Genomic DNA, 21,442 nt, shown 5'->3' on the forward strand with positions numbered 1-21,442 from the left:
GTGTGTGGAAGCGTGTGTGTGCATGTGTGACAAAGGGGGGGATGACGTGTCAGAGGACAAACCACATCTTCTGGATCGAAGGTTCTGTTCAGAATGATGTGGCCACATCCAATAAACAGGAGTTTCTCCCTCAAATTAACAATGATATCCATGATTCCTACGTTTTACTCTCCTTCTGTTTGGTCCATCACTTTCTCGCTGCACTTCCACAGACTTCCTGCCTCTCCTTATCTTTTCTCCAGCCCCCTGTCTGCACTTGAGCACCCGGCTCTGAGCGTTTCCTCCTTCCATCCTTCCTCTCTTCAACATCTTTGTAAGTACGCCAAATCTCATTATTTGAAATCTTGTTCTCTAAATTAATCCCACCGGCAGAAACAGAATTCTGTAATCAATTTACGGGTTTTATTTGCAGGGGTTTTGGTTTCATTCATTAACACCCACACATTACAACTGTGGCGCACACAGTAGAAACAGTTCACTGAAAAAATCCTTTACACAAACAGCCATGGAGCAGCCCTGCAGTCAATTTAAATACCTCAGTAGCACTGCACACATAATTTATAGTTTCAGTCATAACTTTTTATGCTTGTAATCAGTGAGGGCTCAACAAATCAGGTTTAGAAGAAGCATTTGGTTTAAAAACATCTAGAGACTAGTCATAAACTAATAAAGGACTTCCTCTAAACTTGACAAGCCCCTAACCTGCACTCCAGCAGACTGTCCAGTAGCTGGTGTGCTTTGCCCTGAGGAAGCACGGTGTTGCTGCCGGGCCAGCAGTAGCGGGGCCGGGGCTGGAAGTGGAGCTGCTTGTTTAGGAGACCCACCCTGGCCAGCACAAAGGGGGTGGGCAACGCCTTCCTCCACTACCAGCCAACCCAGACGCCACTCTGATTGGCCAGCTGGATGACCTTTGCTCCCCGCTGTATTGTGGTCTCAGCTGGGCCAACCCTCCCCCTTGTGTGCTCATGTGTGTTCGTGTGTGTATGTGGAAAACAAAAGACAGCCAAGTCCTAATGCAGCAATCAGAGCTGGAGGACAGGGGAAATGGTTTAAGGGGAAATGGGAGTGTGTGTGTGTGTGTGTGTGTCTATGCATCGACGTGTGTGTATTGCTGTGTGGATGGGGGTGGTGTAATTATGTTCTGGTTGTGATGACTGAGTTGCAGCAGTGATTAGCTATATCAGAGCCAATTTATGTTCAGCAGTGACTTGGTTTGGACTTTAAGTGCTACACCCGTCTCTCTCACTCGCTTCTATCCACAGATCTCCAGCTTCAGACCTCTCCTTATCCTGGTTCTGGAGAAACGGTCACATCCCAAGACCGAACGTCTTGGAGCCCCACTTTTTAATCACACATTTTCCTTCCATAGGCAAAGTCCTAGACCGTGTTAGCATTCCTCTAGCTCCAGATTGTTCCAGACCGAATCATCTCCACCCAGCCTTTAAAACAATCTTCTCTCCTTTCAGTTCCTGCTCTAGACTGAATCAACTCCTCTTTAGACCAAACTGAGACCATCTTTTAACCACACATTGTCTTCTTTTCACCCTGATCAGTTATCCTTCCTCTACCTTCACTCGCCCCTGGCCAGTTCTAACCCGTATCCAGCCTTTCCAAACCAACCTTTGGAATAAACATGTTTCCTTTCCTGCTCTCCACCCTTAAGCCAAAACTATAGATTACACTTATTCTCCATTCAGCCTCACTCCCAAACCTAACCTCCTGTAAGTTGCAGGTGTAGACTAAACCTAGCCACAACTCTAGATCAAACCTCTGTAGAGAATAGGCTCCAAACCAAACTCCTCATCCTCTGGCTTAATCCATGACTAAGGTGCCGTTTACACGAGGCCGTTTTCACTGGAAACGGTGTCGTTTTGATGCGTTTCAGCCTTTCGTTTACACGATGGCATTTCAGAAACGATCCGCGTTTACACGAGGACATGTGAAACGATGAAAACGATGTAGTTCCCATGCCAGGCCACAAGTTGGCGTTGGTTTTCTCTTTGCAGTTTGTTTACGCAAGACGCGCATGCGTGGAGTGACACAGTAGGTAGTGCGGCAAATTGTTCATTACTTACAAAACGGCCAATGTGAGAGGTTTTGTGTGGACAGATGATGAGGTTGGATCGCTGCTGCACACAACGCTGAATTACAAAACGGTAAAAACACAGGAAAAGCATAAGAAGCACTCGTGAATCCGCGAGTACTGTTTATCAGTTTGCGCGTGCGCGAAAAACTGGCCGTCGCAACCATAGTGCGCATGTGCGAGTCGAGCGTTTTCAAATCACCCCGGTTTCAAGTGTTTACACGAAAACGCAAGCCGGTGCGTTTCTGAAACGCTCCACTCTGGACCCCGTTTCTGAAACACATCGTTTTCACTCTGTTGTCGTGTAAACAGAAGGGCGAAACGCATCAAAACGACACCGTTGTCGTGTAAACGCAAGGCCGAAACGCATCAAAACGACACCGTTTCAAAATGAAAACGGTCTCGTGTAAACGGCACCTAAGACTGGAGCCACAAGCCTCAATTTAAACCTAACACTCCACCTCACTATGCAAATAGTCTAGGAGGGTAGGAGACACCCTGAGCCTACTAGTACTCTAAGAGTACTACTCTTTCAACACACCCTAAGGGACTCCTGTGTCCTTGCTCAGAGCCAGTGGCTCAGTGTAGACCAACCCTAACAGAATGACTGGCTGCCTGAGGAATGCCATGTCATGGAACAGATGGAGCTCCACAGACAATAGAACCGCATGCATTACCCAGCCCTACATACGAAGGCATGTGCCAAGCTTGCATGTGTATGTATGTAATTTGCATTATGTCTCCAGCCTCAATGCACTTTGCATGTCGTACTTAGGCATGCTTGCTCTCGCATTCTCTCCAAAAACAACAGGAAACAATGAGATCACAGCACTTCTTTTGAACAAAGAAGATACCCCAAAGAAAACTTTGGAAACGATGCAAGTACGCCCAAAAGGCACAACTCCCTACATGGCCTGATGCAACGGAGAGATATAGAAGAAAATCCTAGAGATGGGTAGAATTATGGGGATCTGTACTCAAGCTGGAGGTGCCTGAAACTAAAAGAAACCCATGAACCAATAAGTGACTATTTACAATTCAATCAATAGTACATTATCTCATTCGCCCTGCCAATAATGGCACAATAAAGCTGATTTCCTGACCATACTTGCTGTAATGGGATCATAATAACACCTATAGTTCAGCAATAGGGCAATAAAGTAAGTTTATTTTCATTTCTAGAGCATTATTTAAAGACTCCTGCACAATTAGACAACCTGCGTGCGGGTAGTTGTGTGAAAGAGTCGATCACAGTCCAGGTAGAGTGTAGTTGTGGTCTTTGGTGATGGATTACAGCCGTAAAGCGTTATCATAAAGGCTGGGACTGCCACATTTCATTCATTTCACAGATATGGGCCCGCTGGCGCGGTCCATATTAGAGCAGTGCAGTTCAAATCAAACATTATAATTACCCCCAAACTATCTACATCAACAATTTAAAAGCACTCTGAGCGGATGGCTCCCTTATTGGTTGTGGGTTCAGTCATTATAGAGACATTACCGGATTACTAAAGAAGGCTGGAAGTGTCAGTAAACAGGGATGCCGGATTGGACGTGAATCCAGTGAACTCACCCAAGAGAACGACGGATGATCGGCTCCCCGCTCCTCCTCTGTGTAAATCCAGGACCCCGGACAGAAATAAATTAGCTCTATACAAGAATCAGCCGGAACGCGTAATTTTACAAAATCCTCTTCATCCGCGCTATGAAAGCGATGAGTGGAGGCGACGTGGAGCCGCAAACCAACCTGGTCGCCGTAGCCTACACACACGCACACAGACACACACACACACACACATAAACACGCACACACAAATTTTTAAAAAAAGAGGTTTAAAGCAGGGAGTCAGTCTTACTCGTGCAATCAAACCGATATTTTCCAAAAGGCACCGACTCGGGGTTTCGGGGGCTGATTTCGGTGAAATGGGTGTAGTAATCTCGGATGCTTTGGTTGTTGACTGTGCACTTACTGGGTTGCTTCCCCCGGCTCCACCCGCTAACCCAGCCTTCCCAGTGCGCCCATTGGCACAGACGGCCGGACATGCAAATGTACTCTTCCCATTGATGTTTTCCAGAAAAGAAGGAGGAAAAAAAGCGCAGCGTTCTGGCTCAGTTGCTCCACTGCGCCACCGTGCGGCATGTAACCTGCTGTAATCCACGTATTACTGGTGGTGAACAGTTTCATATTCAAACAGGCTGGAGTGAACCGGGGGGGGTAAGCGTGAGCAGGTCCTGAAAGACGGTGCTGCGGACTCGAGCTCAGGTCTCGAGGCCACTCCAGTGCGCAGAAAGACTTTACAGCAGTGCACTGAGTTAGTCTCGAACCCGTGCTAATCTATATCTCTTAAGACTGAAGGTGTTTGAATATGCTGGCTGTAGCCGTGTTTTTGCAAAGCCCCCCCCCCCCCCCCTGCCTTCATCCCCTAAGAGGACACCCACCCATTTTATCAAGGCACAAAAATAACTGTAAATTTTCTCTATTCAAGCTGTATTTCACAAATGCAGATAAATATCCTCTGCAACTGTATTTCTCTAAGATCAAAAGCACTTTTTTCCAAACTAGTTCCACCTTGCTATTACCAGGTCGGACCCCCTTTTGCCTACAGAACTCTCTTAATTCTTCAACAAAGTGCTGAAAACATTCTGCACAGGTTTGGGTCCGTACTGGCATTACAGCATCACACAGCTGCTGCAGATTTGTTGGCTGCACATCCATGACGTTCCAACACATCCCAAAGGTGCTCCATTGGATTGAGATCTGGTGACTGTTTCATGCTCAAGAAACCAGTTTGAGATGATCTGAGCTGTGTGACATGCTGTGCTATCCTAGAACTAAACTAGTTACAACTCACAGCTGTGATGAACACTGTGCTGCAGACAGTGCTCCAAATATATATAAGAAAAACATACCAGTAATCCTGTAATAGCCTAATATTGGTCTGCTTTAAACTGATTTATCATTGCTGGGCCCTTTTTCTGTAATATATGATAAAGGTGGCACTAATGCTAACTTTATATATGTGGATAGGTGTTTTATAAGTTAATCACACATTACATTTTGTATGTAAAATATTCATCTTAAATGAAGGGGAGTAAGAAAGTTTGAGGCTGCTTGCATCATGGTCACCGTGGTACCCCGTACTGCTGCATCGCATCATCAGTACCATATGCTGACTTTTTATTTTTTCCTTTGCACACAAACCAAATGTAAACCCCAAAACCTTCAATGATAATATGTCTTCTCATATGCCTTATATTTAACACTTGAAATGAGCCTGTTCTGGTAGAAATCACCTCACAGTGGTCCAGTGTGAGCCTCAGTGAAAGGTCTGAATCTAGGCCCAAAAAAAAAAAAAAAAAGCCAACTCTGCTCCAAAAAACTGAAGCCAGCTGCTTCTTACACGCAGAGCAGCGCTCCAACTTTCCATTGCGTGAAGCTACAAGAGAAGAATGCGCTTTTTCTTCTTGGTACATGTGCTGCAGTCATTCGCTGTGGCCCATTCCCAAAAACTCAGGAAAATAAACGGATTCCGATGCAGGGTATAACGAGCCAATCTCACTGCGGGAGCAGCTCAGCAGCTGTACTGTACAGGATGTCGCAGAGCCCAGTGGAAGGACTCAGTAGAAGCAACCCCCCCCCCCCCGCCTCTCTCTCTCTCCATCAGGTTTTTTTATAATGTCAGTGAAGGCCTAATACTTCTGCTCCCATCATTTTGTGAGAGGCTTGCAGGCAGCTCGGTAGTGCTCTAATGGCTTGATTGGAGACTAAATTGGCAGCACTGCCTTGGAACAAGAATAGTTCCTGGAAAACACAGCTCCATCAATGCCACCATTAGCTCAAGTCTAACATTATTTCAGCACAACTACTATTATTACACTCAACTGTCAATACAAGAACATTGGAGGATAACAGCCGGGACAAACGTGGCCTCCGGTCAGTGACATTTCCCCAAACAGGTCTAAACCTGAAATGGAAAGATCAATAGAGTGAGCAAGAATCACTGAAACCTGCCAGTAAAGCTCACTTTGTGACAAGCACACAAATGATACTTTTTCACATTTTATTCAATAAAAAGAGAGAACATGCAAAGTACACTGCCTTGTGAAGGTACAGTTAAAGTATTTGTAATAAATAAGCATGAAAAAGAGCTGACAGTACTTCATATTATGGAGTTTGATGCCAAGCACACTTTATAATGGAAGGCAATTATTCTGTGAGGTCCATTAGACTGTCTTCTCTAATTCCTCTGATAATCTGCTCATCTCGGCTGGCAGCCATCATATTTAAGGTGAAAGCTTTATTCATCAGCTCATCAGGCAGCACAAAATGCCTTCTATTAAAAAAAAAAAAAAAAAAAAGGACTTGGCAATTGGCAGCGTCAGTGATTCAGGGGGGGATGCAGGGGGGGGGGGGGGGGGGGGGGGCATCGTCTGCACCGAAGACAGAAGGTACTCGTTCTCTTAGAAATAAGGTGGAGCTCGCAGGCGAAGCGAGCTGAAGTTGGGAGGACAAACATAAATATACAGCTTTCTCTGAAATAACGGAAACCTTGCATTGTGTGTTTGCTGTGGCAGATTTAATCACTGATATCGCCTTTCGGACTCAGCCTTCACCACTTGTTTGTGACAGAATTATCACTATTATTTTACGCAGTAATCAGTCCAATGTTTGTTCCATTTTTATCGGTGCATAAAGAAAAGGTCACACCGAAATGAGGCGACGAGTAAAATGTTGTGTTCGGACATCCTAAATAACATCCTCACACTGATGTCAGTGACACGTATCGGAGAAAGATGTGAGCAGTAAGAGTCGGGGTCACTCATGGTCCTTGTTAGAGCACGCTGGGACAGTCCGTTAGAGTTGCTGACATGATGTGCGTCCGATCCAGAGGCTCTACTTGTGGATTTAAGACTGATTCTTTTCTGTCTGTTCTCCTGAACCAACCCTGAAAAAGCTAAATTTAGGCACTTGTCCCAGAGCCTCTAAGCACTAGCCTGTGCCGCCTGTGCCGCCTGCTCAGCCTGCCTCCGCTGGTTGTAGGCGTGGTACACATTCAGGAACATATCCTTGCAGGGTATTTTTGCCTTCAGCTTGGAACAGATGAGGAAGGAGCCCGCCATCTTTCGGTGGAGGGAGTACGTCTCTTCTGGTGGAGGAGTGAGGCGGTGACGCAGCATAACGGGGATGAGGCTCTGAATGCGCTGAGTGGTGCTCTGGGTGCCAAAGTCGAAGGGTTCGGTAGACGCGAAGGCTTCGCCGAGGATCATCACCGCCTCCACGTGAGCATCTGCAAAGGCCTGATGAGGAACAGTGGGAAGAATTACAGTGGGCAAGACTTTTGGTTTGCACAATAAACACATGGAAGCCTTAAGCTTGTCTCAAGAAATGTTAGAATTAGAATTAAGTTTGTATGATATCATGGAAAACGTAATTTCTGTAAATTGAATTGAGATATTTGGGCATTTTCCATAATTCAGTCATATTTTATGTAATAATGAAAGGAAAAAAAGATTAAATCTCAAACTACATGATACTTTGATAGCAGACACGCTGAGAAGTCAGAACCAACTGCAACATCGCTCACTCTAAACCACCCCTGGAGAAAATAAAGTAAAAAAACCACGCCTGACTTAAGTCTGGATTTCGAGCGCCTCTTGAGGATCATCTTCTTGTGCACCTCTGATCTGCTTTTAGCACAGCTGCTATTTTAAGACTGTGTGCAAACTCAGTTGCAGTAGCTGCTCCACAGTGAGTCAAAACAGCGATGCTTCAACTTGAGGGGGACTGAGTCACAAGGAGTCAAATATGGCAAGTGAAGATTGCAATTGTGTGGCCTGCAAATTCAGGGTGCAAGTCTGAGTCTTGTCTGCTGAATTTTTTCCCACAGCCCCTGACCTGAAGTGGCCTATAAAAATGTGGACTCCTCCTGTTTGGTCTCTGAGCTGTAGCCAGAGACCCAACCCTCATTAGCGCTTTGACATAGAAGGGGATGAAATGACAGAAGGGCAAGCTCAAGCTCAACTGGATAATTTTGGATCAAAACTCATTTTCCATCTCACTCATTTGCTGAAAACTAAAAGGCAGACTTCTTTAGCAAACACAGAAATGTGGTAAGAGCACAAAACGCAAACAGACTGAAAACACGCAAGAGACAAAACAGGATAAAACATATCAAAAATAAATAAGCACTGGAGCAGCAGCGACTAAAAATAAAACTACCTTGGCCTCGAAGCCCGTCAGGAATTTCAGGTCCTTGGATTTGGAAAGAACGGTGGCGCGGTCGCCAACAGAAGCTGCATAAACCACCTGAACACATAACAATCTTATTATTTACAGAGCTCCATTTTAAGACTGAATGTGCGAACATGCATCCGACTGTGTAAAATTATATTTTTGCCTGAGCTGACGCAAAATTCAACCAAAGACTCCAGTGTTAAATTATTGAGAAATCTTGTTGCATAAATCATGACGTGACTGCTGCCCGGTTTATCATACCTGTATGTAGTCATCTGTAAAGGATTCTGGATAGCTTCTGCACGCCCCAAAATCCAAAAGAACAACCTAAAGACACAACCAAGAGTGAAATGAATCTGATGACATCTGTGTTGATTTTAAATATTTGTTTAACGTGGCGCGCCCGACTGCGCGCCCCTCACCTTGTTGGTGTCTGAGTTGTAAAAGAAGTTGGCCCAGTTTGGATCCGTTTGCATGAACCTGAACTCAAACAGCTCCCTGAGACACAGCTGCAGGATGTTGGAACAGATCTGAAGCAGAGAGAAGAGGCCTGTGTTCACTGTCATGCTGGCATTTATCAGTGTCACATTTCCTTCCACCTTCTGGATCACATCTGTGTGTGTGCGCATATCCTATCCAGTGAGGCCATCTCATGGTGGCGTGACTCACTGCCACACATCCACTGTGTCTAAATTTCAGCTCTGAAACACATATTTCCACAGTGACACACAGTATCATTTCCACACTGCACTGTAGGTGCTGCTGAATAATTTACCGCCAAATACTTTTATTCTAAGAAATTTATATGAATCTGTTCTTGTCATGTTACAACATATGTCAGAAGTTGTGATTTAAATGATTTAGATTTCACTGCTGATTACCAACAGGAGGTGAATATCCTACAAAAACTACACATATTTAAATTTAGACTTGGTGACAGGAAATCTTGAACAAAAGCCTCGTGTGGGGGCAGAGCTCTCCGATCTGCTCCTCCTTGTCAGAGGGTTTCAGCTCTAATTGGTTCCTACAATTAGAGCTCCAGACTGTCACGGACCTCTAACTGCAGACTTCCCAGCCCAGCACTGCCCCGTGGATTATTTTCACTCTGACTCTTCTGTAAAACTGGATGACCTTTACTTCACTTTGCATACATTTTTAGAATGAAGCATTTTAAAGTGCTTTTTGTTTTTTAAAAATAATATCCCCTTATTGAGAACATTCTCATACAGTGGGTACTGAAAGTATTCAGACCCCTTTACATTTTTCACTCTTTGTTTCATTGCAGCCATTTGCTAAAGTAAAAAAAGTTCATTTTATTTCTCATTAATGTACACTCAGCACCCTATCTGGACAGAAAAAAACAGAAATGTAGAAATCTTTGCAAATTAAAAAAGAAAAACTGAAATATCACATGATCATAAGTATTCAGACCCTTTGCTCAGTATTGAGTAGAAGCACCCTTTTGAGCTCGTCCAGCCATAAGTCTTCTTGGGAATGATGCAAGTTTTCCACACCTGGATTTGGGGATCCTCTGCCATTCTTCCTTGCAGATCCTCTCCAGTTCCATCAGGTTGGATGGTGAACGTTGGTGGACAGCCATTTTCAGGTCTCTCCAAAGATGCTCAATTGGGTTTAGGTCAGGGCTCTGGCTGGGCCAGTCAAGAGTGGTCACAGAGTTGTTCTGAAGCCACTGATTTGTTATTTTAGCTGTGTGCTTAGGGTCATCGTCTTGTTGGAAGGTGAACCTTCGGCCCAGTCTGAGGTCCTGAGCACTCTGGAAGAGGTTTTCTTCCAGGATATCTCTGTACTTGGCCGCATTCATCTCTCCTTCAATTGCAACCAGACAGTGATAGTTGACTTTGTGGAACTTTCTCCCATCTCCCTACTGCATCTCTGGAGCTCAGCCACAGTGATCTTTGGGTTCTTCTTTACCTCTCTCACCAAGGCTCTTCTCCCACAATTGCTCAGTTTGGCTGGACGGGCAGATCTAGGAAGAGCTCTGGTCGTCCCAAACTTCTTCCATTTAAGGATTATGGACGCCATTGCGCTCTTAGGAACCTTGAGTGCTGCAGAAATTATTTTTTAACCTTGGCCAGATCTGTGCCTTGCCACAGTTCTGCCTCTGAGCTCCTTGGGCAGTTCCTTCGACCTCATGATTCTCATTTGCTCTGACATGCACTGTGAGCTGTGAGGTCTTATATAGACAGGTGTGTGCCTTTCCTAATCAAGTCCAATCAGTTTAATTAAACACAGCTGGACTCCAATGAAGGAGTAGAACCATCTCAAGGAGGATCAGAAGAAATGGACAGCATGTGAGTTACATATGAGAGTCACAGCAAAGGGTCTGAATACTTTACTGAATACTGAATATCTTTCAAGATGGGGTGCTGAGTGTACATTAATAAGAAATCAAATGAACTTTTTTGATTTTAGCAAACGGCTGCAATGAAACAAAGAGTGAAAAATTTAAAGGGGTCTGAATACTTTCCGTACCCACTGTATACTCAGTGCAGTTCAAACACAATCGCCTAGACAGCTCACAAATGGATGAATTTCACCCGACTGTTGTGGCAAAACATACCCGGTTCCTCGTCTCCTGGTCCAGCTCTACACACAAGTCTAGTGGGACTCCCTGTACCAGATCCATGGCCAGCACCCTGTGCCCCGACAGCTCATCAATCACCTCGGGGACTTGGAAAAACTCATCTCCCTCCAGCAGTGACCTAAAAGCGGAGAGTGTCAGACTCAAACATTTTACCATGATACTATTTAAAAAAAAAAAAAAAAAAAAAAAAAAGACTGGGGCGCAGTGTGGCTCAGTGGTGGAGCAGGCGACCACATGCATATGCTGCGTTGCGGGCAGCGAGGGTTCGAGTCCCAGCCTGTTGTCATTTTGCCCGCATGTCTTCCCCTGTATCTTTCCCCCCCATTTCCTGTCTCCCTCTACTGCTGATAAAAGCTGCTGTGGCCAAAAATGCAAAAAAAAAAAAAAAAAAACCTGTAGAAAAAGTTTCTACCAAGACAACTTATGTGGAAAGTATACAGTCAGTGGCAGCAAGCAATACCAAAGTATTAAGAATCCAGACTTTAACTTCAAAAGGGGACTTTCCATTTTGTGTAGTTAAAAAAAAGGCACACAGCAGCATAGCACTGGTCTGGATTCAAGAAACCTACCTGAACTTCTTGGCACACTCTGCTTCCCTCTTATAGTCGCACTCCCATGCCAGTTCCCTCTGTAGAACCTCCAAGCTGCTGTCTGCAAACAGACCTGTGGAAAAATAAATGGTGCAAAGAAAACACACAGACCATGTCATCTTCTAACAGAGCAGTGCCGTTTCTGTCTAAAAATAATTCATAAACCTGCATGAGTATGTAGTAGGGAGAAAATGGGGGAAAAAAACACGATATTAAAAATGTCTTTTTGTATACTGGTGGGCTAAAGGTAAAAGAAAAATCCCAGAATTACTCAAGTTAATCCTTATTTTTCTATATTTTGTAGTTTAAAATGTTAATAGGGACAAAATGATTTAGCTCAACATGGAGGAAGTAATCCCACAGGGCAACTGTCTGTGTCACAGTAAAAGCAGGAGTATTTGCCACTGACAAGCTCCGATTGTTATTTTAAGTGTCTGACAACATTATGAAGAGGGTCCCCAAAGAGCCAGCTGTGCGTCTAACATATACGAGTGTCACTCTGAAAGCTCGCGGGAGGCCGGGTGCTGCAGTGTAAACATGGGTGAGAAATGGAGAGAGATGTTTGAGAAAGAGCAGAGTAACATTACAGAGTTAGAGGGCAGAGAGCAATGCTTACAGTTACACAAAGAAAATGTGGCTGCACACTCCCAAACTACACTAACAAAATTCCACACTTGGCCACGTACACAGGGAACATGTAAATACTCAAGTTTTAGCAAGTTGTGTCACCACTGGGTGAAATAACAAGAGCTAGCTCCACACAACAAACAGCTTCCATTTAAGGATTTTATTCCCTTCTATTGAACATGTGGATGTGCATGATTTGACAGATTATTTCTGCAAATTGATAAAAAACTCCTGCTCCTACACTGAACCTTGAAAATCATCCTGTTTGCTGTGCCCATTTTTGACTGGGATACCCACTGCCAGCCAAAGAGGAGAATAAATCTTAAGAAAAAAGCTGCTCAGAGAGCAGAAAGACCTGCCGCAGACAGAGTGGAGGCAATGCTAAGTTATTCATTTGCTCGGCACTAAAGTGTGAATGGCTGACAAAAATAAGCTTTTTTTACTTTGACGTGGACACGTCCCCTGGGATCTAATTATTCTCTCTCATCCAATATTCTGTCATCTCTCCAGTGTCGGTTAACAAAATAAAAGCTTAAAATGCACAAAATCCAGTGTGGTTACTCAACTGGGCACCAGTTACCCTCTGCATCTACTACGGGGTATTATGCACCTATATTTACTGCGTCAGCAATCACTTATATAGCGCATCTTTGAGAGGGTTGTTTGGGAAGCCCTCAAACAGATAAATAAAGTACACAAACAAACTACGGGGTTGTAATTTTAGACAAAAAAAAAAATGAATATGCAAATCCTCTATAAATAATGCGAGCATTATTACTGTCTGTAACAGCCATCTCTTGGATAAAAAGCCAGTTTGACCTGCAGCTACAGCACCACCATGTGGTCTTAACTGTAATACTGAAAATGCTGGTTACAAGATGGGTATAGATGGGTGATACTAGCTGTATAAAAATAGTATAAAAACTTGAAATGTACAGCTGCTTTAAGATTTTTTTTTAAAAAAAGCTGAATTTCTTATACATATAACTTGCTGATTTGTAATCTGCCCTGAGAAGAGCCAGCAAATAAAAACTGAACCAAACAGTCGTGTAGTTGTTACCTTCTGGCAGGGCCACACTCATTTTCAGTACCGCCATCAGGTTGTCTATGTCGCTCCGTATGCTCTCTGCCACGCCGGGGTACTGAGAGGAAAAAACGAAAAACAGGCAGTCGAGACCGATGGGGAGAGTGAAGAGCAGGTTGTGAGGGACAGAGTTTGTGCACACGTGTGTGAATAAGCTCCTACCTGGATTTTCATGGCGATTTCTCTACCGTCTTTTAGAACCCCATGGTGGACTTGGCCGATAGAAGCTGCAGCGAATGGTTTATCCTCGAAGGAGGAGAGCTTTTCTCGCCAGCCTGACCCCAGGTCCTCCTCCAGAACTTTCTGTAGAGTCAGAAACACAGATTGCAGCACTGCTTTGGGTTCGTGCATACAGCTCCGCTGGGTAACGTTAAAACTTCAGAGCTGCAGCACACGTATGAAAAAGGCTTAAATAATGTTAATTAATGTTTGGCAACCACGTGCTGCTAGAACAGCATCGATGTGCTTCAGCACTGATTCTACAAGTTACTAATTTTTCAAATAATTATCATCAAAACACCAAATAGGGGAATAAAGTGATGTTGCTGTTCAGGGCAGTGATCTCAGGATGAATAAATAGCTAAAGTAGCTTTTTTTGCTACTGGATTAGCGTACCCTGTTTAGAGTGTACACTGCCTCTTCCCCTCTAACAGCTGGGATAGGCTCCAGCCCCCCACAACCCTGAATGCATGGATATTATTTATAATCCATTTATGAGTGCCTACGGAGAGTTAAACAAATTCATTTGATGGTGTACAGGGTACATCAGTCAAAAGAGGCAGCACTGCTTATAGGCTTTCATGATTTTTAGTGACCTGAGCAACTCATATGCACGAGATATTTAACGTGGAAACCAGGCAACAGCGTCACCCTTTATATGTTACAATATCAGGATGCAGTTCAGACGTGTGGCGCCTTCAAAGTGAGACATAAATAGAACTACTTCGAGCCTAGTAAGAATCCCATTATGGAAAGGTGAACTGATGTTCATTCAGACGTAAAGCCACCGTGTTTAGATGCTGTCAGTTTACAGGAAATGAATGTCTGAAAGGGGCTGAAGAGACAGTGACACGTCCCGGACTCACATTCATCTGCCATGTGGGCATGAAGTCTGCACTCTGCCGGACCCGCTCAAAGATCTTCTGCAGTTGGGGGCTGATGAAGGAGTTGTCTGAAGAGAAAAAGACACTGTCAGAAAAATGCTGTGAGGATACCTAAAGAGCATTTTGCCATGAGGCCAGTGTTACAGTGTGTATACCTTGTATGCTGAGCATCTGGCCTATCTTGAGTGCAGCTCCACGGACCTTACACAGAGTGCTGACTATTCTCTCAGCATTGGCCTCTGACAGGAAGGGAGAGTCAAGCAGGGTGCTCATGTCTGTAAACACACAGAAGCAGTATTAGTAATGATATTAGGCACAACATATTAGAAGTACCACAGCATGACAGGAGTCATTTATTTTATTTAAACTACTGCATGTAAACAACTAAGCTCTAGCCTTAAACTGTGGATAGTGGAGCATAAAAAGTGAGGCAGTGGTACATCATTAAACACTGTTCATTTAACACATATTAAAGCCTCAATAAATTCTTGTTAGCATATTTGATCTAAAGCCTAGCAGGTGTTGACACATCACAAACGTCTCAGGGCTGACCAGCCGTCCATCTGTCTGCTGGATGTGCCGAGTGTGCAAAGGCTCATTTACAGGATGGGAGGAGAGAACAGCAACGGAGAGGTGCATAAAACATCTTTACCTCCTTTTTGTTTGCCTCCTAGTGACTGCTTTGCCACTTCTGCAATGGCACCGAGTCCCAGCCCCACTGCCAGTCCTGCAGCAGAGGGACAGAAGCAATTTTAAATGCAGGGCTACTGAAGAGATGCTAGAGGAACCTACTGATCTGCCACAGATACTGTTGCTGTACTTCATCAACCATTTCAGAATTAAAAACATTTTTTTTACATGCAGTCCTTCGTCTTTTTTCCCCCCAGGTTGAAAAGTAATTAAGATTAATATAACTTAACTGACTGGAACCCATGGACACTGCCAAAGTTTTCTCTCATGAAATGCTTCTCCAGGCCTTCACTGCAGCCAGAGTAAAGGCTCTGGCGTTGCATTAGCAGCATGTTTTGGGGGAATTATCCACATGAAGAAAAAGACTATGGCCTCTTACACTTCACAATTCCCTGTGCTACATCTATCAGCAGTCACATCATTAATAAACAGTAGTGATTCACTGCTAATGGCAGTATGACATGCCTGCACATGTCGAGATTTCATGAAAAGCTAAAAACAAAGACCTTTTTTTTAAAATCTCCTTAATGGGAAAAAAGAAGAGAACACTTGACACCGGGCCATGAAAGTCATTTCTCAGTTACTTATTGAATATGCAAGCGCCGTGAAAAAGAATGCTTTAATTCCTAAATGCTATATTTTCATTGATCATGGAATAAAGAAAAGCCCAGCTTACATAACTAAAAATGCTCACTGAATGATGATTTATGTCATTCTTTATTACCTTATGACACGGTCATGTGCTAGCACTGCTGGAATAAGGATCAAACATTGGGCTGATCAATGACGAGGTATTGTATCTGTAATTAGTGTTCACTTTTGCCCTGGATGTCCAGCAGGAAACTTGGGTCTCATAGCTTAGACATTTTAGTGTACAGTGTCATATCTGTCCCACTGTTCCTGGACTCATTTGGAAACCCAGAGACAAGAAGAGAGTGCCCTTACCCCCAAAATTAGCCAGCCTGCTGATTCTTGTGGCGGGCACCTTTCTCTCTTTGGCACGGTCACTCAGCTGCAAGTGGATGAAAACAAGTTATTAATAATATCTGTAGTGTAGACCGACTCTTTCCCAGCTCTTCCAGCCACTCACTCAGCTGCAGTAGTAGGACTAAAAAGATCCAGTAAACTCTGGGAACAGTGACATATGTGGGTGGAAGAGAACAAAAATAGATATATTAATCACAGCACACACAGAAAGAAATCCTTATTAAAATATACTTTAAATTACCACAAAACATTAAAAAGTCTGAATATGTATAGAAAACTGCTCTATGAAAGCCTCATCTGCTAATCTAATTATTATGAATATGGCTTTTATAAAAGTTGGCCATCTGTTCATTGGTTCAAAGAAGATGAAATGTACAAATTCAAAGTAATAAAATAAAATACTTGAAATGCTACCTATTATTGATCTCATTTGTTTGCATGTATTTCTACAGTACAGGTCCATAAGCATTTGGACATAACATTTTTTGTAATTTATTCTCTGTACATCATCACAGTAGATTTTGAATCTACTGTGATGATGTACTGTAAGGTGTTTATAAAAGTACTGCATTAACTGTTTAGGAATTACAGCCATTTTTATACACGTTAACGCATTTTAAGAGGGTGAGGCCAAACAAAATTATTAGGGCAAACTAACATATTTCTAAATTAAAGGATTATTTTTTTAAATTTGGATGAGAATCCTTTGCAGTCAGTGACTGCCTGAAGTCTAGAACCCATGGGCATCACCAAATGCTGGTTCCCCTCCCTTGAGATGCTCTGCTGGGCGTTTACTGCAGCTGCCTTCAGTTGCGGCTTGTTTGCGGGTCTTTATGCATTCGGTTGTGTATTGAATAACTGAACAGTTGCTCTAATGGGCTGAGATATTCCATTTCTTTGTCTTGAGAAACTCTTGGGTTTTTTTGTTTGTTTGTTTTTATCCAGTATGCTTTGGGTCATCTGCACTTATGAAGTCCCACTCCATCAGTTTTGCAACATTTGGCTGAATCTGAGCAGAGAATAACGCTGCAGTCACGTCAACTTGTTGTAAACCTATATTTCCATTCACCAAAACAGCTTATGATTGTAGACTTTGACAACGATCCGCCTCCTCGGGGGTGTTCTCGACTTTGTTAGATCTTGTGAAGTTGTTTTGCTTAACCATGGAAGTAAAGCCACTCCTAAAGTTTCCTGTCTTTGATAGGTTTCTTTTGGTTTTTTCAGCCAAATGATGGCCTCCTTCACTTGCATCAACACTTCTTTGGACCTCATAGTGAGAATTCCAGTAAATGGCTACCAAAAGTTAGTTTCAACACTTGGAATCAACTCTAGAGCTTTTCTGCTTTATTTATGTTGCATTTGAGCTTCTACAAATTGAAGACCATGTATATAAATGGCTGTAATTATTAGTTAATGTAATACTAGAGCTGTACAGTTTATCAAAATTTAATCTCCACTCTTTGGTTTTCCAGAATTAAATGAACATAATCAAGTGACACCTGAAATGCGTGCTCCGCCAACAGAAAACAAAGCAAAGAGGAGTCAAGTGCTCCCCAAATCACTGCCTGATGATGTGCCTGCATGTGCCAGTCACGGCTGTTCCTTGCACTGCACAGCTTGAAGTTTACTGAATGCAGTCTGGACAACAGGACATTAAAATACAGACATGCAACAGATAACAGACCGCTGAAACAAAAATCAAATGTCTGGCACAGCAGAAGGTGAACAGCCTGTCCCTAGATCTTCTGATTGTGATCCATTGCTCGGACACACTTTGCATGTTAACAAAGAACAAATGCAACAAGTGGTGCAGAGTTGTGTCTGCGCTGCAAAGCAACACAACTAAATTATTCAACCATTTGAAAACACACCAGAAACTGCAGTACAATGGACACATAAAGGCCAAGAAAAAACAATGCAGTGGTTTAATGTGAATCGTTCATCAACTCAGAGGTCCATAAAAAATCAAGCCTGTACACCACGGCTCCGTCCAGCCCCCAGTTCACTGAAATTACCAATGCAATCGCCAAAGGTCAGTTCCCAATAAACACGGTGAGTAACAAAGGCTTCAAGAAAATGATCAACACACAGGACAATTGTTAGGTCATCCCCTCGCACAATTATTTTTCCAAAGTGGTAATTCTTTAACAATGAATGGAGTCACAGATTTTATATTTTGCTTCTAGGCGACGTGCTTAGATCAGGTGAATAACTAAGTAATGAAGTTTTAATTAACAAGAATGTAGCACAAAGTAAAAATAAAAGCAGAGCCCTGTTGATTTCATTATGTGTTAAGTTTTGAATAAACTGTTTCTTTTTTTTTTTTAAATTTGACTTCTAAGAGATGCACTCAGTTTAGGTGAATAAGGAAAACCTATTTTTAAGACTTGTAGATTAGCGGGAATGTGACACAATACGATTGTGAAAGCAGTGTTATGTTTTGTTAAACCTCTTGACTCAAAGCTGAAAATCTGCACGTCAATCACATTTGTATTGTTTGGTTTAATGCGCGGTGGTGCACACAGGCAAACCTACAAACAATGCCACTGTCCAAATACTTATGGCCCTGACTATATGTACACAGGAGTTCTTAAACCAACCTTCTGTTTGACAGGTTTGACCAATGCCTGCTTTGCCTCCCTGGCTTTCTTGATGTCCTCAGGTGTGAGCTTGGCCACAACAGTGTTGTGGACAGACCTGCTGTGATAGTAGCACCGGTGGAGGCCGGGGGTGGTGTGAAGGAAGCGAGCGCTCTGCCCGGGCCAGCCTGCACCACTACCTGCCACCACTGATTCAGGAGGTACTCCTAATTCAAAGAGAAGAAAGAATAGTTAGGGGCCAAAAAGGGGCTGAAGTAGACAGTCAGAATACTTGAATGTTCATGGAAAATTTCAAACCAATGTGTAAAAGTCTAAGGATATTTTCATTGAGTACACACATTTATAAAAGATATGATGTGGAGGTCAGACGGATGCTATGATTCATTTTTTCCCTTAAATAAATCCTCTCTTTGGATTTGATGTAAATCTTTACAGCAGTCTGGAAAAATGAAGCAATGCTGCAAACAGAACTATGCTGTTTTATATCATTACACTAAACCTCTCTGTTAGTGCATTTTATTTAGTGTATGCCATATTCAATAAACACTCAATAATACCTGTGTGCGTCTGTGCTGCAGGTCCAGTTCCTGTGTGGCTGTGGTCCCCTTCAGCAGGGGGGAACTCGGACCCCACAGTCCATTTGATGGTTTCATCAGAGTCCATATTTTCCCATCCCTCCGCATCCGGAAACACATCCTCATTTACTGACTGTTGCTACACACACACACACACACACACACACACACACACACACACACACACACACACAAAAGACAGGGATGAGTGTTTTAACCAGTTAATTGTTGTAGTGCCCCTTCAGGGACAGTGTAATCCATGATTTTGTAGCAGATTGTGGGTTTGCTGCTTTCTCAAGAACTGCTCATCCAAAAGAGCATCAATGAGTGACTGAAATCATTTTTTTAATATTAAACCAAGGAAAAAACATAAATAAAGACATGTCCAGCCAAAATATGAGAAACGCTTATCCAGCCAATGCTAAACTCTGCACGGGACTTACTCAGGCTCCCATTAACTCAACTGACAAATCTAAAGGGCATCAGATTAACGGTTTTCAAGATAGGCAAAGAACAGTCAGTCATTCAGACATTTTTAAAATGGCTCCTTTTATGCATGACTTGTGTTGCATTTAAACCTTATTTTTTACTTTCAGCTTATTTATCAATTGAACTCACCTGACTGTTGCCACCCATAAAAGTGCCAACCAGTCCTTCAACCACATCCTGAGCAACTTTGACTCCTGCTCCCAAGGAGGAGTTGCCGGCCATTAATCGGAGCTGTTCTCCTTGAGTGGCGACCAGTGCAGATCCCACTTTACCAGCTCCTCGTAGCACCTTCAGGACTTCTGACAGCATCACTACATACAGGGAATGGGGGGGAGGAAGACTCAAAGTTACAGGTTATAAGATGTTTGTGTGACAATAAAGGAAAATGTCAGCACACAAAATACCAAACGCATGCACCACGGTTTAAAATAATACTAATTTTTAGAAAACAGCATATCTATTAAGATACTTGAGACTCAGAGATTAATGTAAGAGAAATAATCTTAGGATAAAAATGCAAGCTGGCCATCACCCTGTTTAACCTTGGATGAACACAGCTGTGTTTCAGAGACACATGTCACTGTGAACCTCAGCACGTTTGCAAGAAGTGTGCAGAATAAGAGAAAGCGACACACACACACATCCTCTCCGGCCATGTTAACTAGCTGTTTATTTAGCTCCTGGTGTTATCCATGCTGTGTAACGTCAGCTACAGGACGCGTGGATTCACAGGCTAGTTAGCTAACTACAGCTAAATTAAATCCTAAGTACAAGCGTGTACATGGAAGAAAAAACGGATAACTAAATGATTTTTTTTAAGCTAATGCTTGCAAATTAAGCAACTCACTTCTTCCTATCGTTATTTTTCCAGGGTTTTCCTCAGTGACTGTCCTGAATGGTCTATTTTGCAACGACTCGACGCCCGGAAGTTCATATTTGACTGACTTGGTTGTGAACCAACCAGAGAGATGAGTATCCGTGAAGGGTGGGAAGATGCAGTTCTTTAGCCAATAGTAGTGTAGAACACCAGCCTATAGGAAGGCCGTATCCGAACTGTCTGTCCAATTACAGTCTGTATTAGGCGGCCCAAAGCCGGAACAACGACCAATGAGAAGCAGGGGTGTCCCCATTGCGCACGCATGTGAGTAGCCAGGTACAGTTACCTGACAGGTGTGAATTACTACGCAGGTCTTTTATTTCCAGCTGCAAACCTGTCACACTATTATCCGCAATGTAATACGGACCTTTTTAAATGGCACTAACAGGGGCAGAGCTGAATCTGGAGTCTGTGGGGGTCTGCCCTATCATGCAACCTTGAGTGGAAATGATCTTTTCCCCAGAAAAATGGTGGATCAGGACCACTTGATTATGTTAACTGATGTAATAATAGGTGTACAAGAACGGTTTTTTGTTGTTGTTATTTGTTAGTGTTTGTTTTGTTTTTTTTTCTTTTGCTGATTATAGATGCAGCACCATACATTTCTCCTCAAATGGCTCACAGTGGTTTGGCCCACTGCTTATCATTTCATTACTCCTGGATTTTTTTTAAAAAAAAGGTGAACTTAAAATATCTTTAAGACTTTTTTTTTTTTTTTACTTCTGCTGTTCAGGAGAATAAAACATATTTATAGCTGCAATCACGCTGCATTTATTCAGCTCCATTACTTTGTGAATGAATCTTGTCCTTCAGTCAGGGACATATATATAGTTACGAGGCTGCCGGCTCAATTCATGCATGTTAAGGTCTGTCTGCACTTTTAATTATTATAACTAG

General features: G+C 43.0%; 2 protein-coding genes across 3 annotated transcripts in view; both read right to left on the minus strand.

The window, feature by feature from the left end:
• Positions 1–4,014, minus strand: part of numbl (NUMB like endocytic adaptor protein) — a 68,931-nt gene extending 64,917 nt beyond the window's left edge. The window contains exon 1 of the mRNA XM_030744351.1: positions 3,657–4,014. The gene's annotated coding sequence lies outside the window, so the exon portion shown is untranslated. The remainder of the gene's footprint in view (positions 1–3,656) is intronic.
• Positions 4,015–6,497: 2,483 nt separating this feature from the next.
• Positions 6,498–20,618, minus strand: coq8b (coenzyme Q8B). Of its 2 annotated transcripts, none has more exons than XM_030744186.1 (16): positions 20,516–20,618; positions 19,798–19,979; positions 19,162–19,312; positions 18,605–18,810; positions 15,963–16,029; positions 14,980–15,054; positions 14,483–14,602; positions 14,310–14,395; positions 13,387–13,527; positions 13,201–13,282; positions 11,493–11,586; positions 10,900–11,041; positions 8,741–8,848; positions 8,580–8,645; positions 8,304–8,390; positions 6,498–7,381 (listed from the first exon to the last, which is right to left on the minus strand). In XM_030744186.1, coding segments are annotated over exons 1-16 (1,923 nt in total). In that variant the 5' UTR covers positions 20,517–20,618; the 3' UTR covers positions 6,498–7,066. The 2 variants fall into 2 exon arrangements, with proteins under 2 accessions (XP_030600046.1, XP_030600045.1); XM_030744185.1 differs by having other exon boundaries at positions 19,162–19,318.
• Between the last annotated feature and the right edge of the window lie 824 nt (positions 20,619–21,442).

This window comes from Archocentrus centrarchus, chromosome 13, assembly GCF_007364275.1.
Source record: "Archocentrus centrarchus isolate MPI-CPG fArcCen1 chromosome 13, fArcCen1, whole genome shotgun sequence".
Classification (NCBI taxonomy): domain Eukaryota; kingdom Metazoa; phylum Chordata; class Actinopteri; order Cichliformes; family Cichlidae; genus Archocentrus; species Archocentrus centrarchus.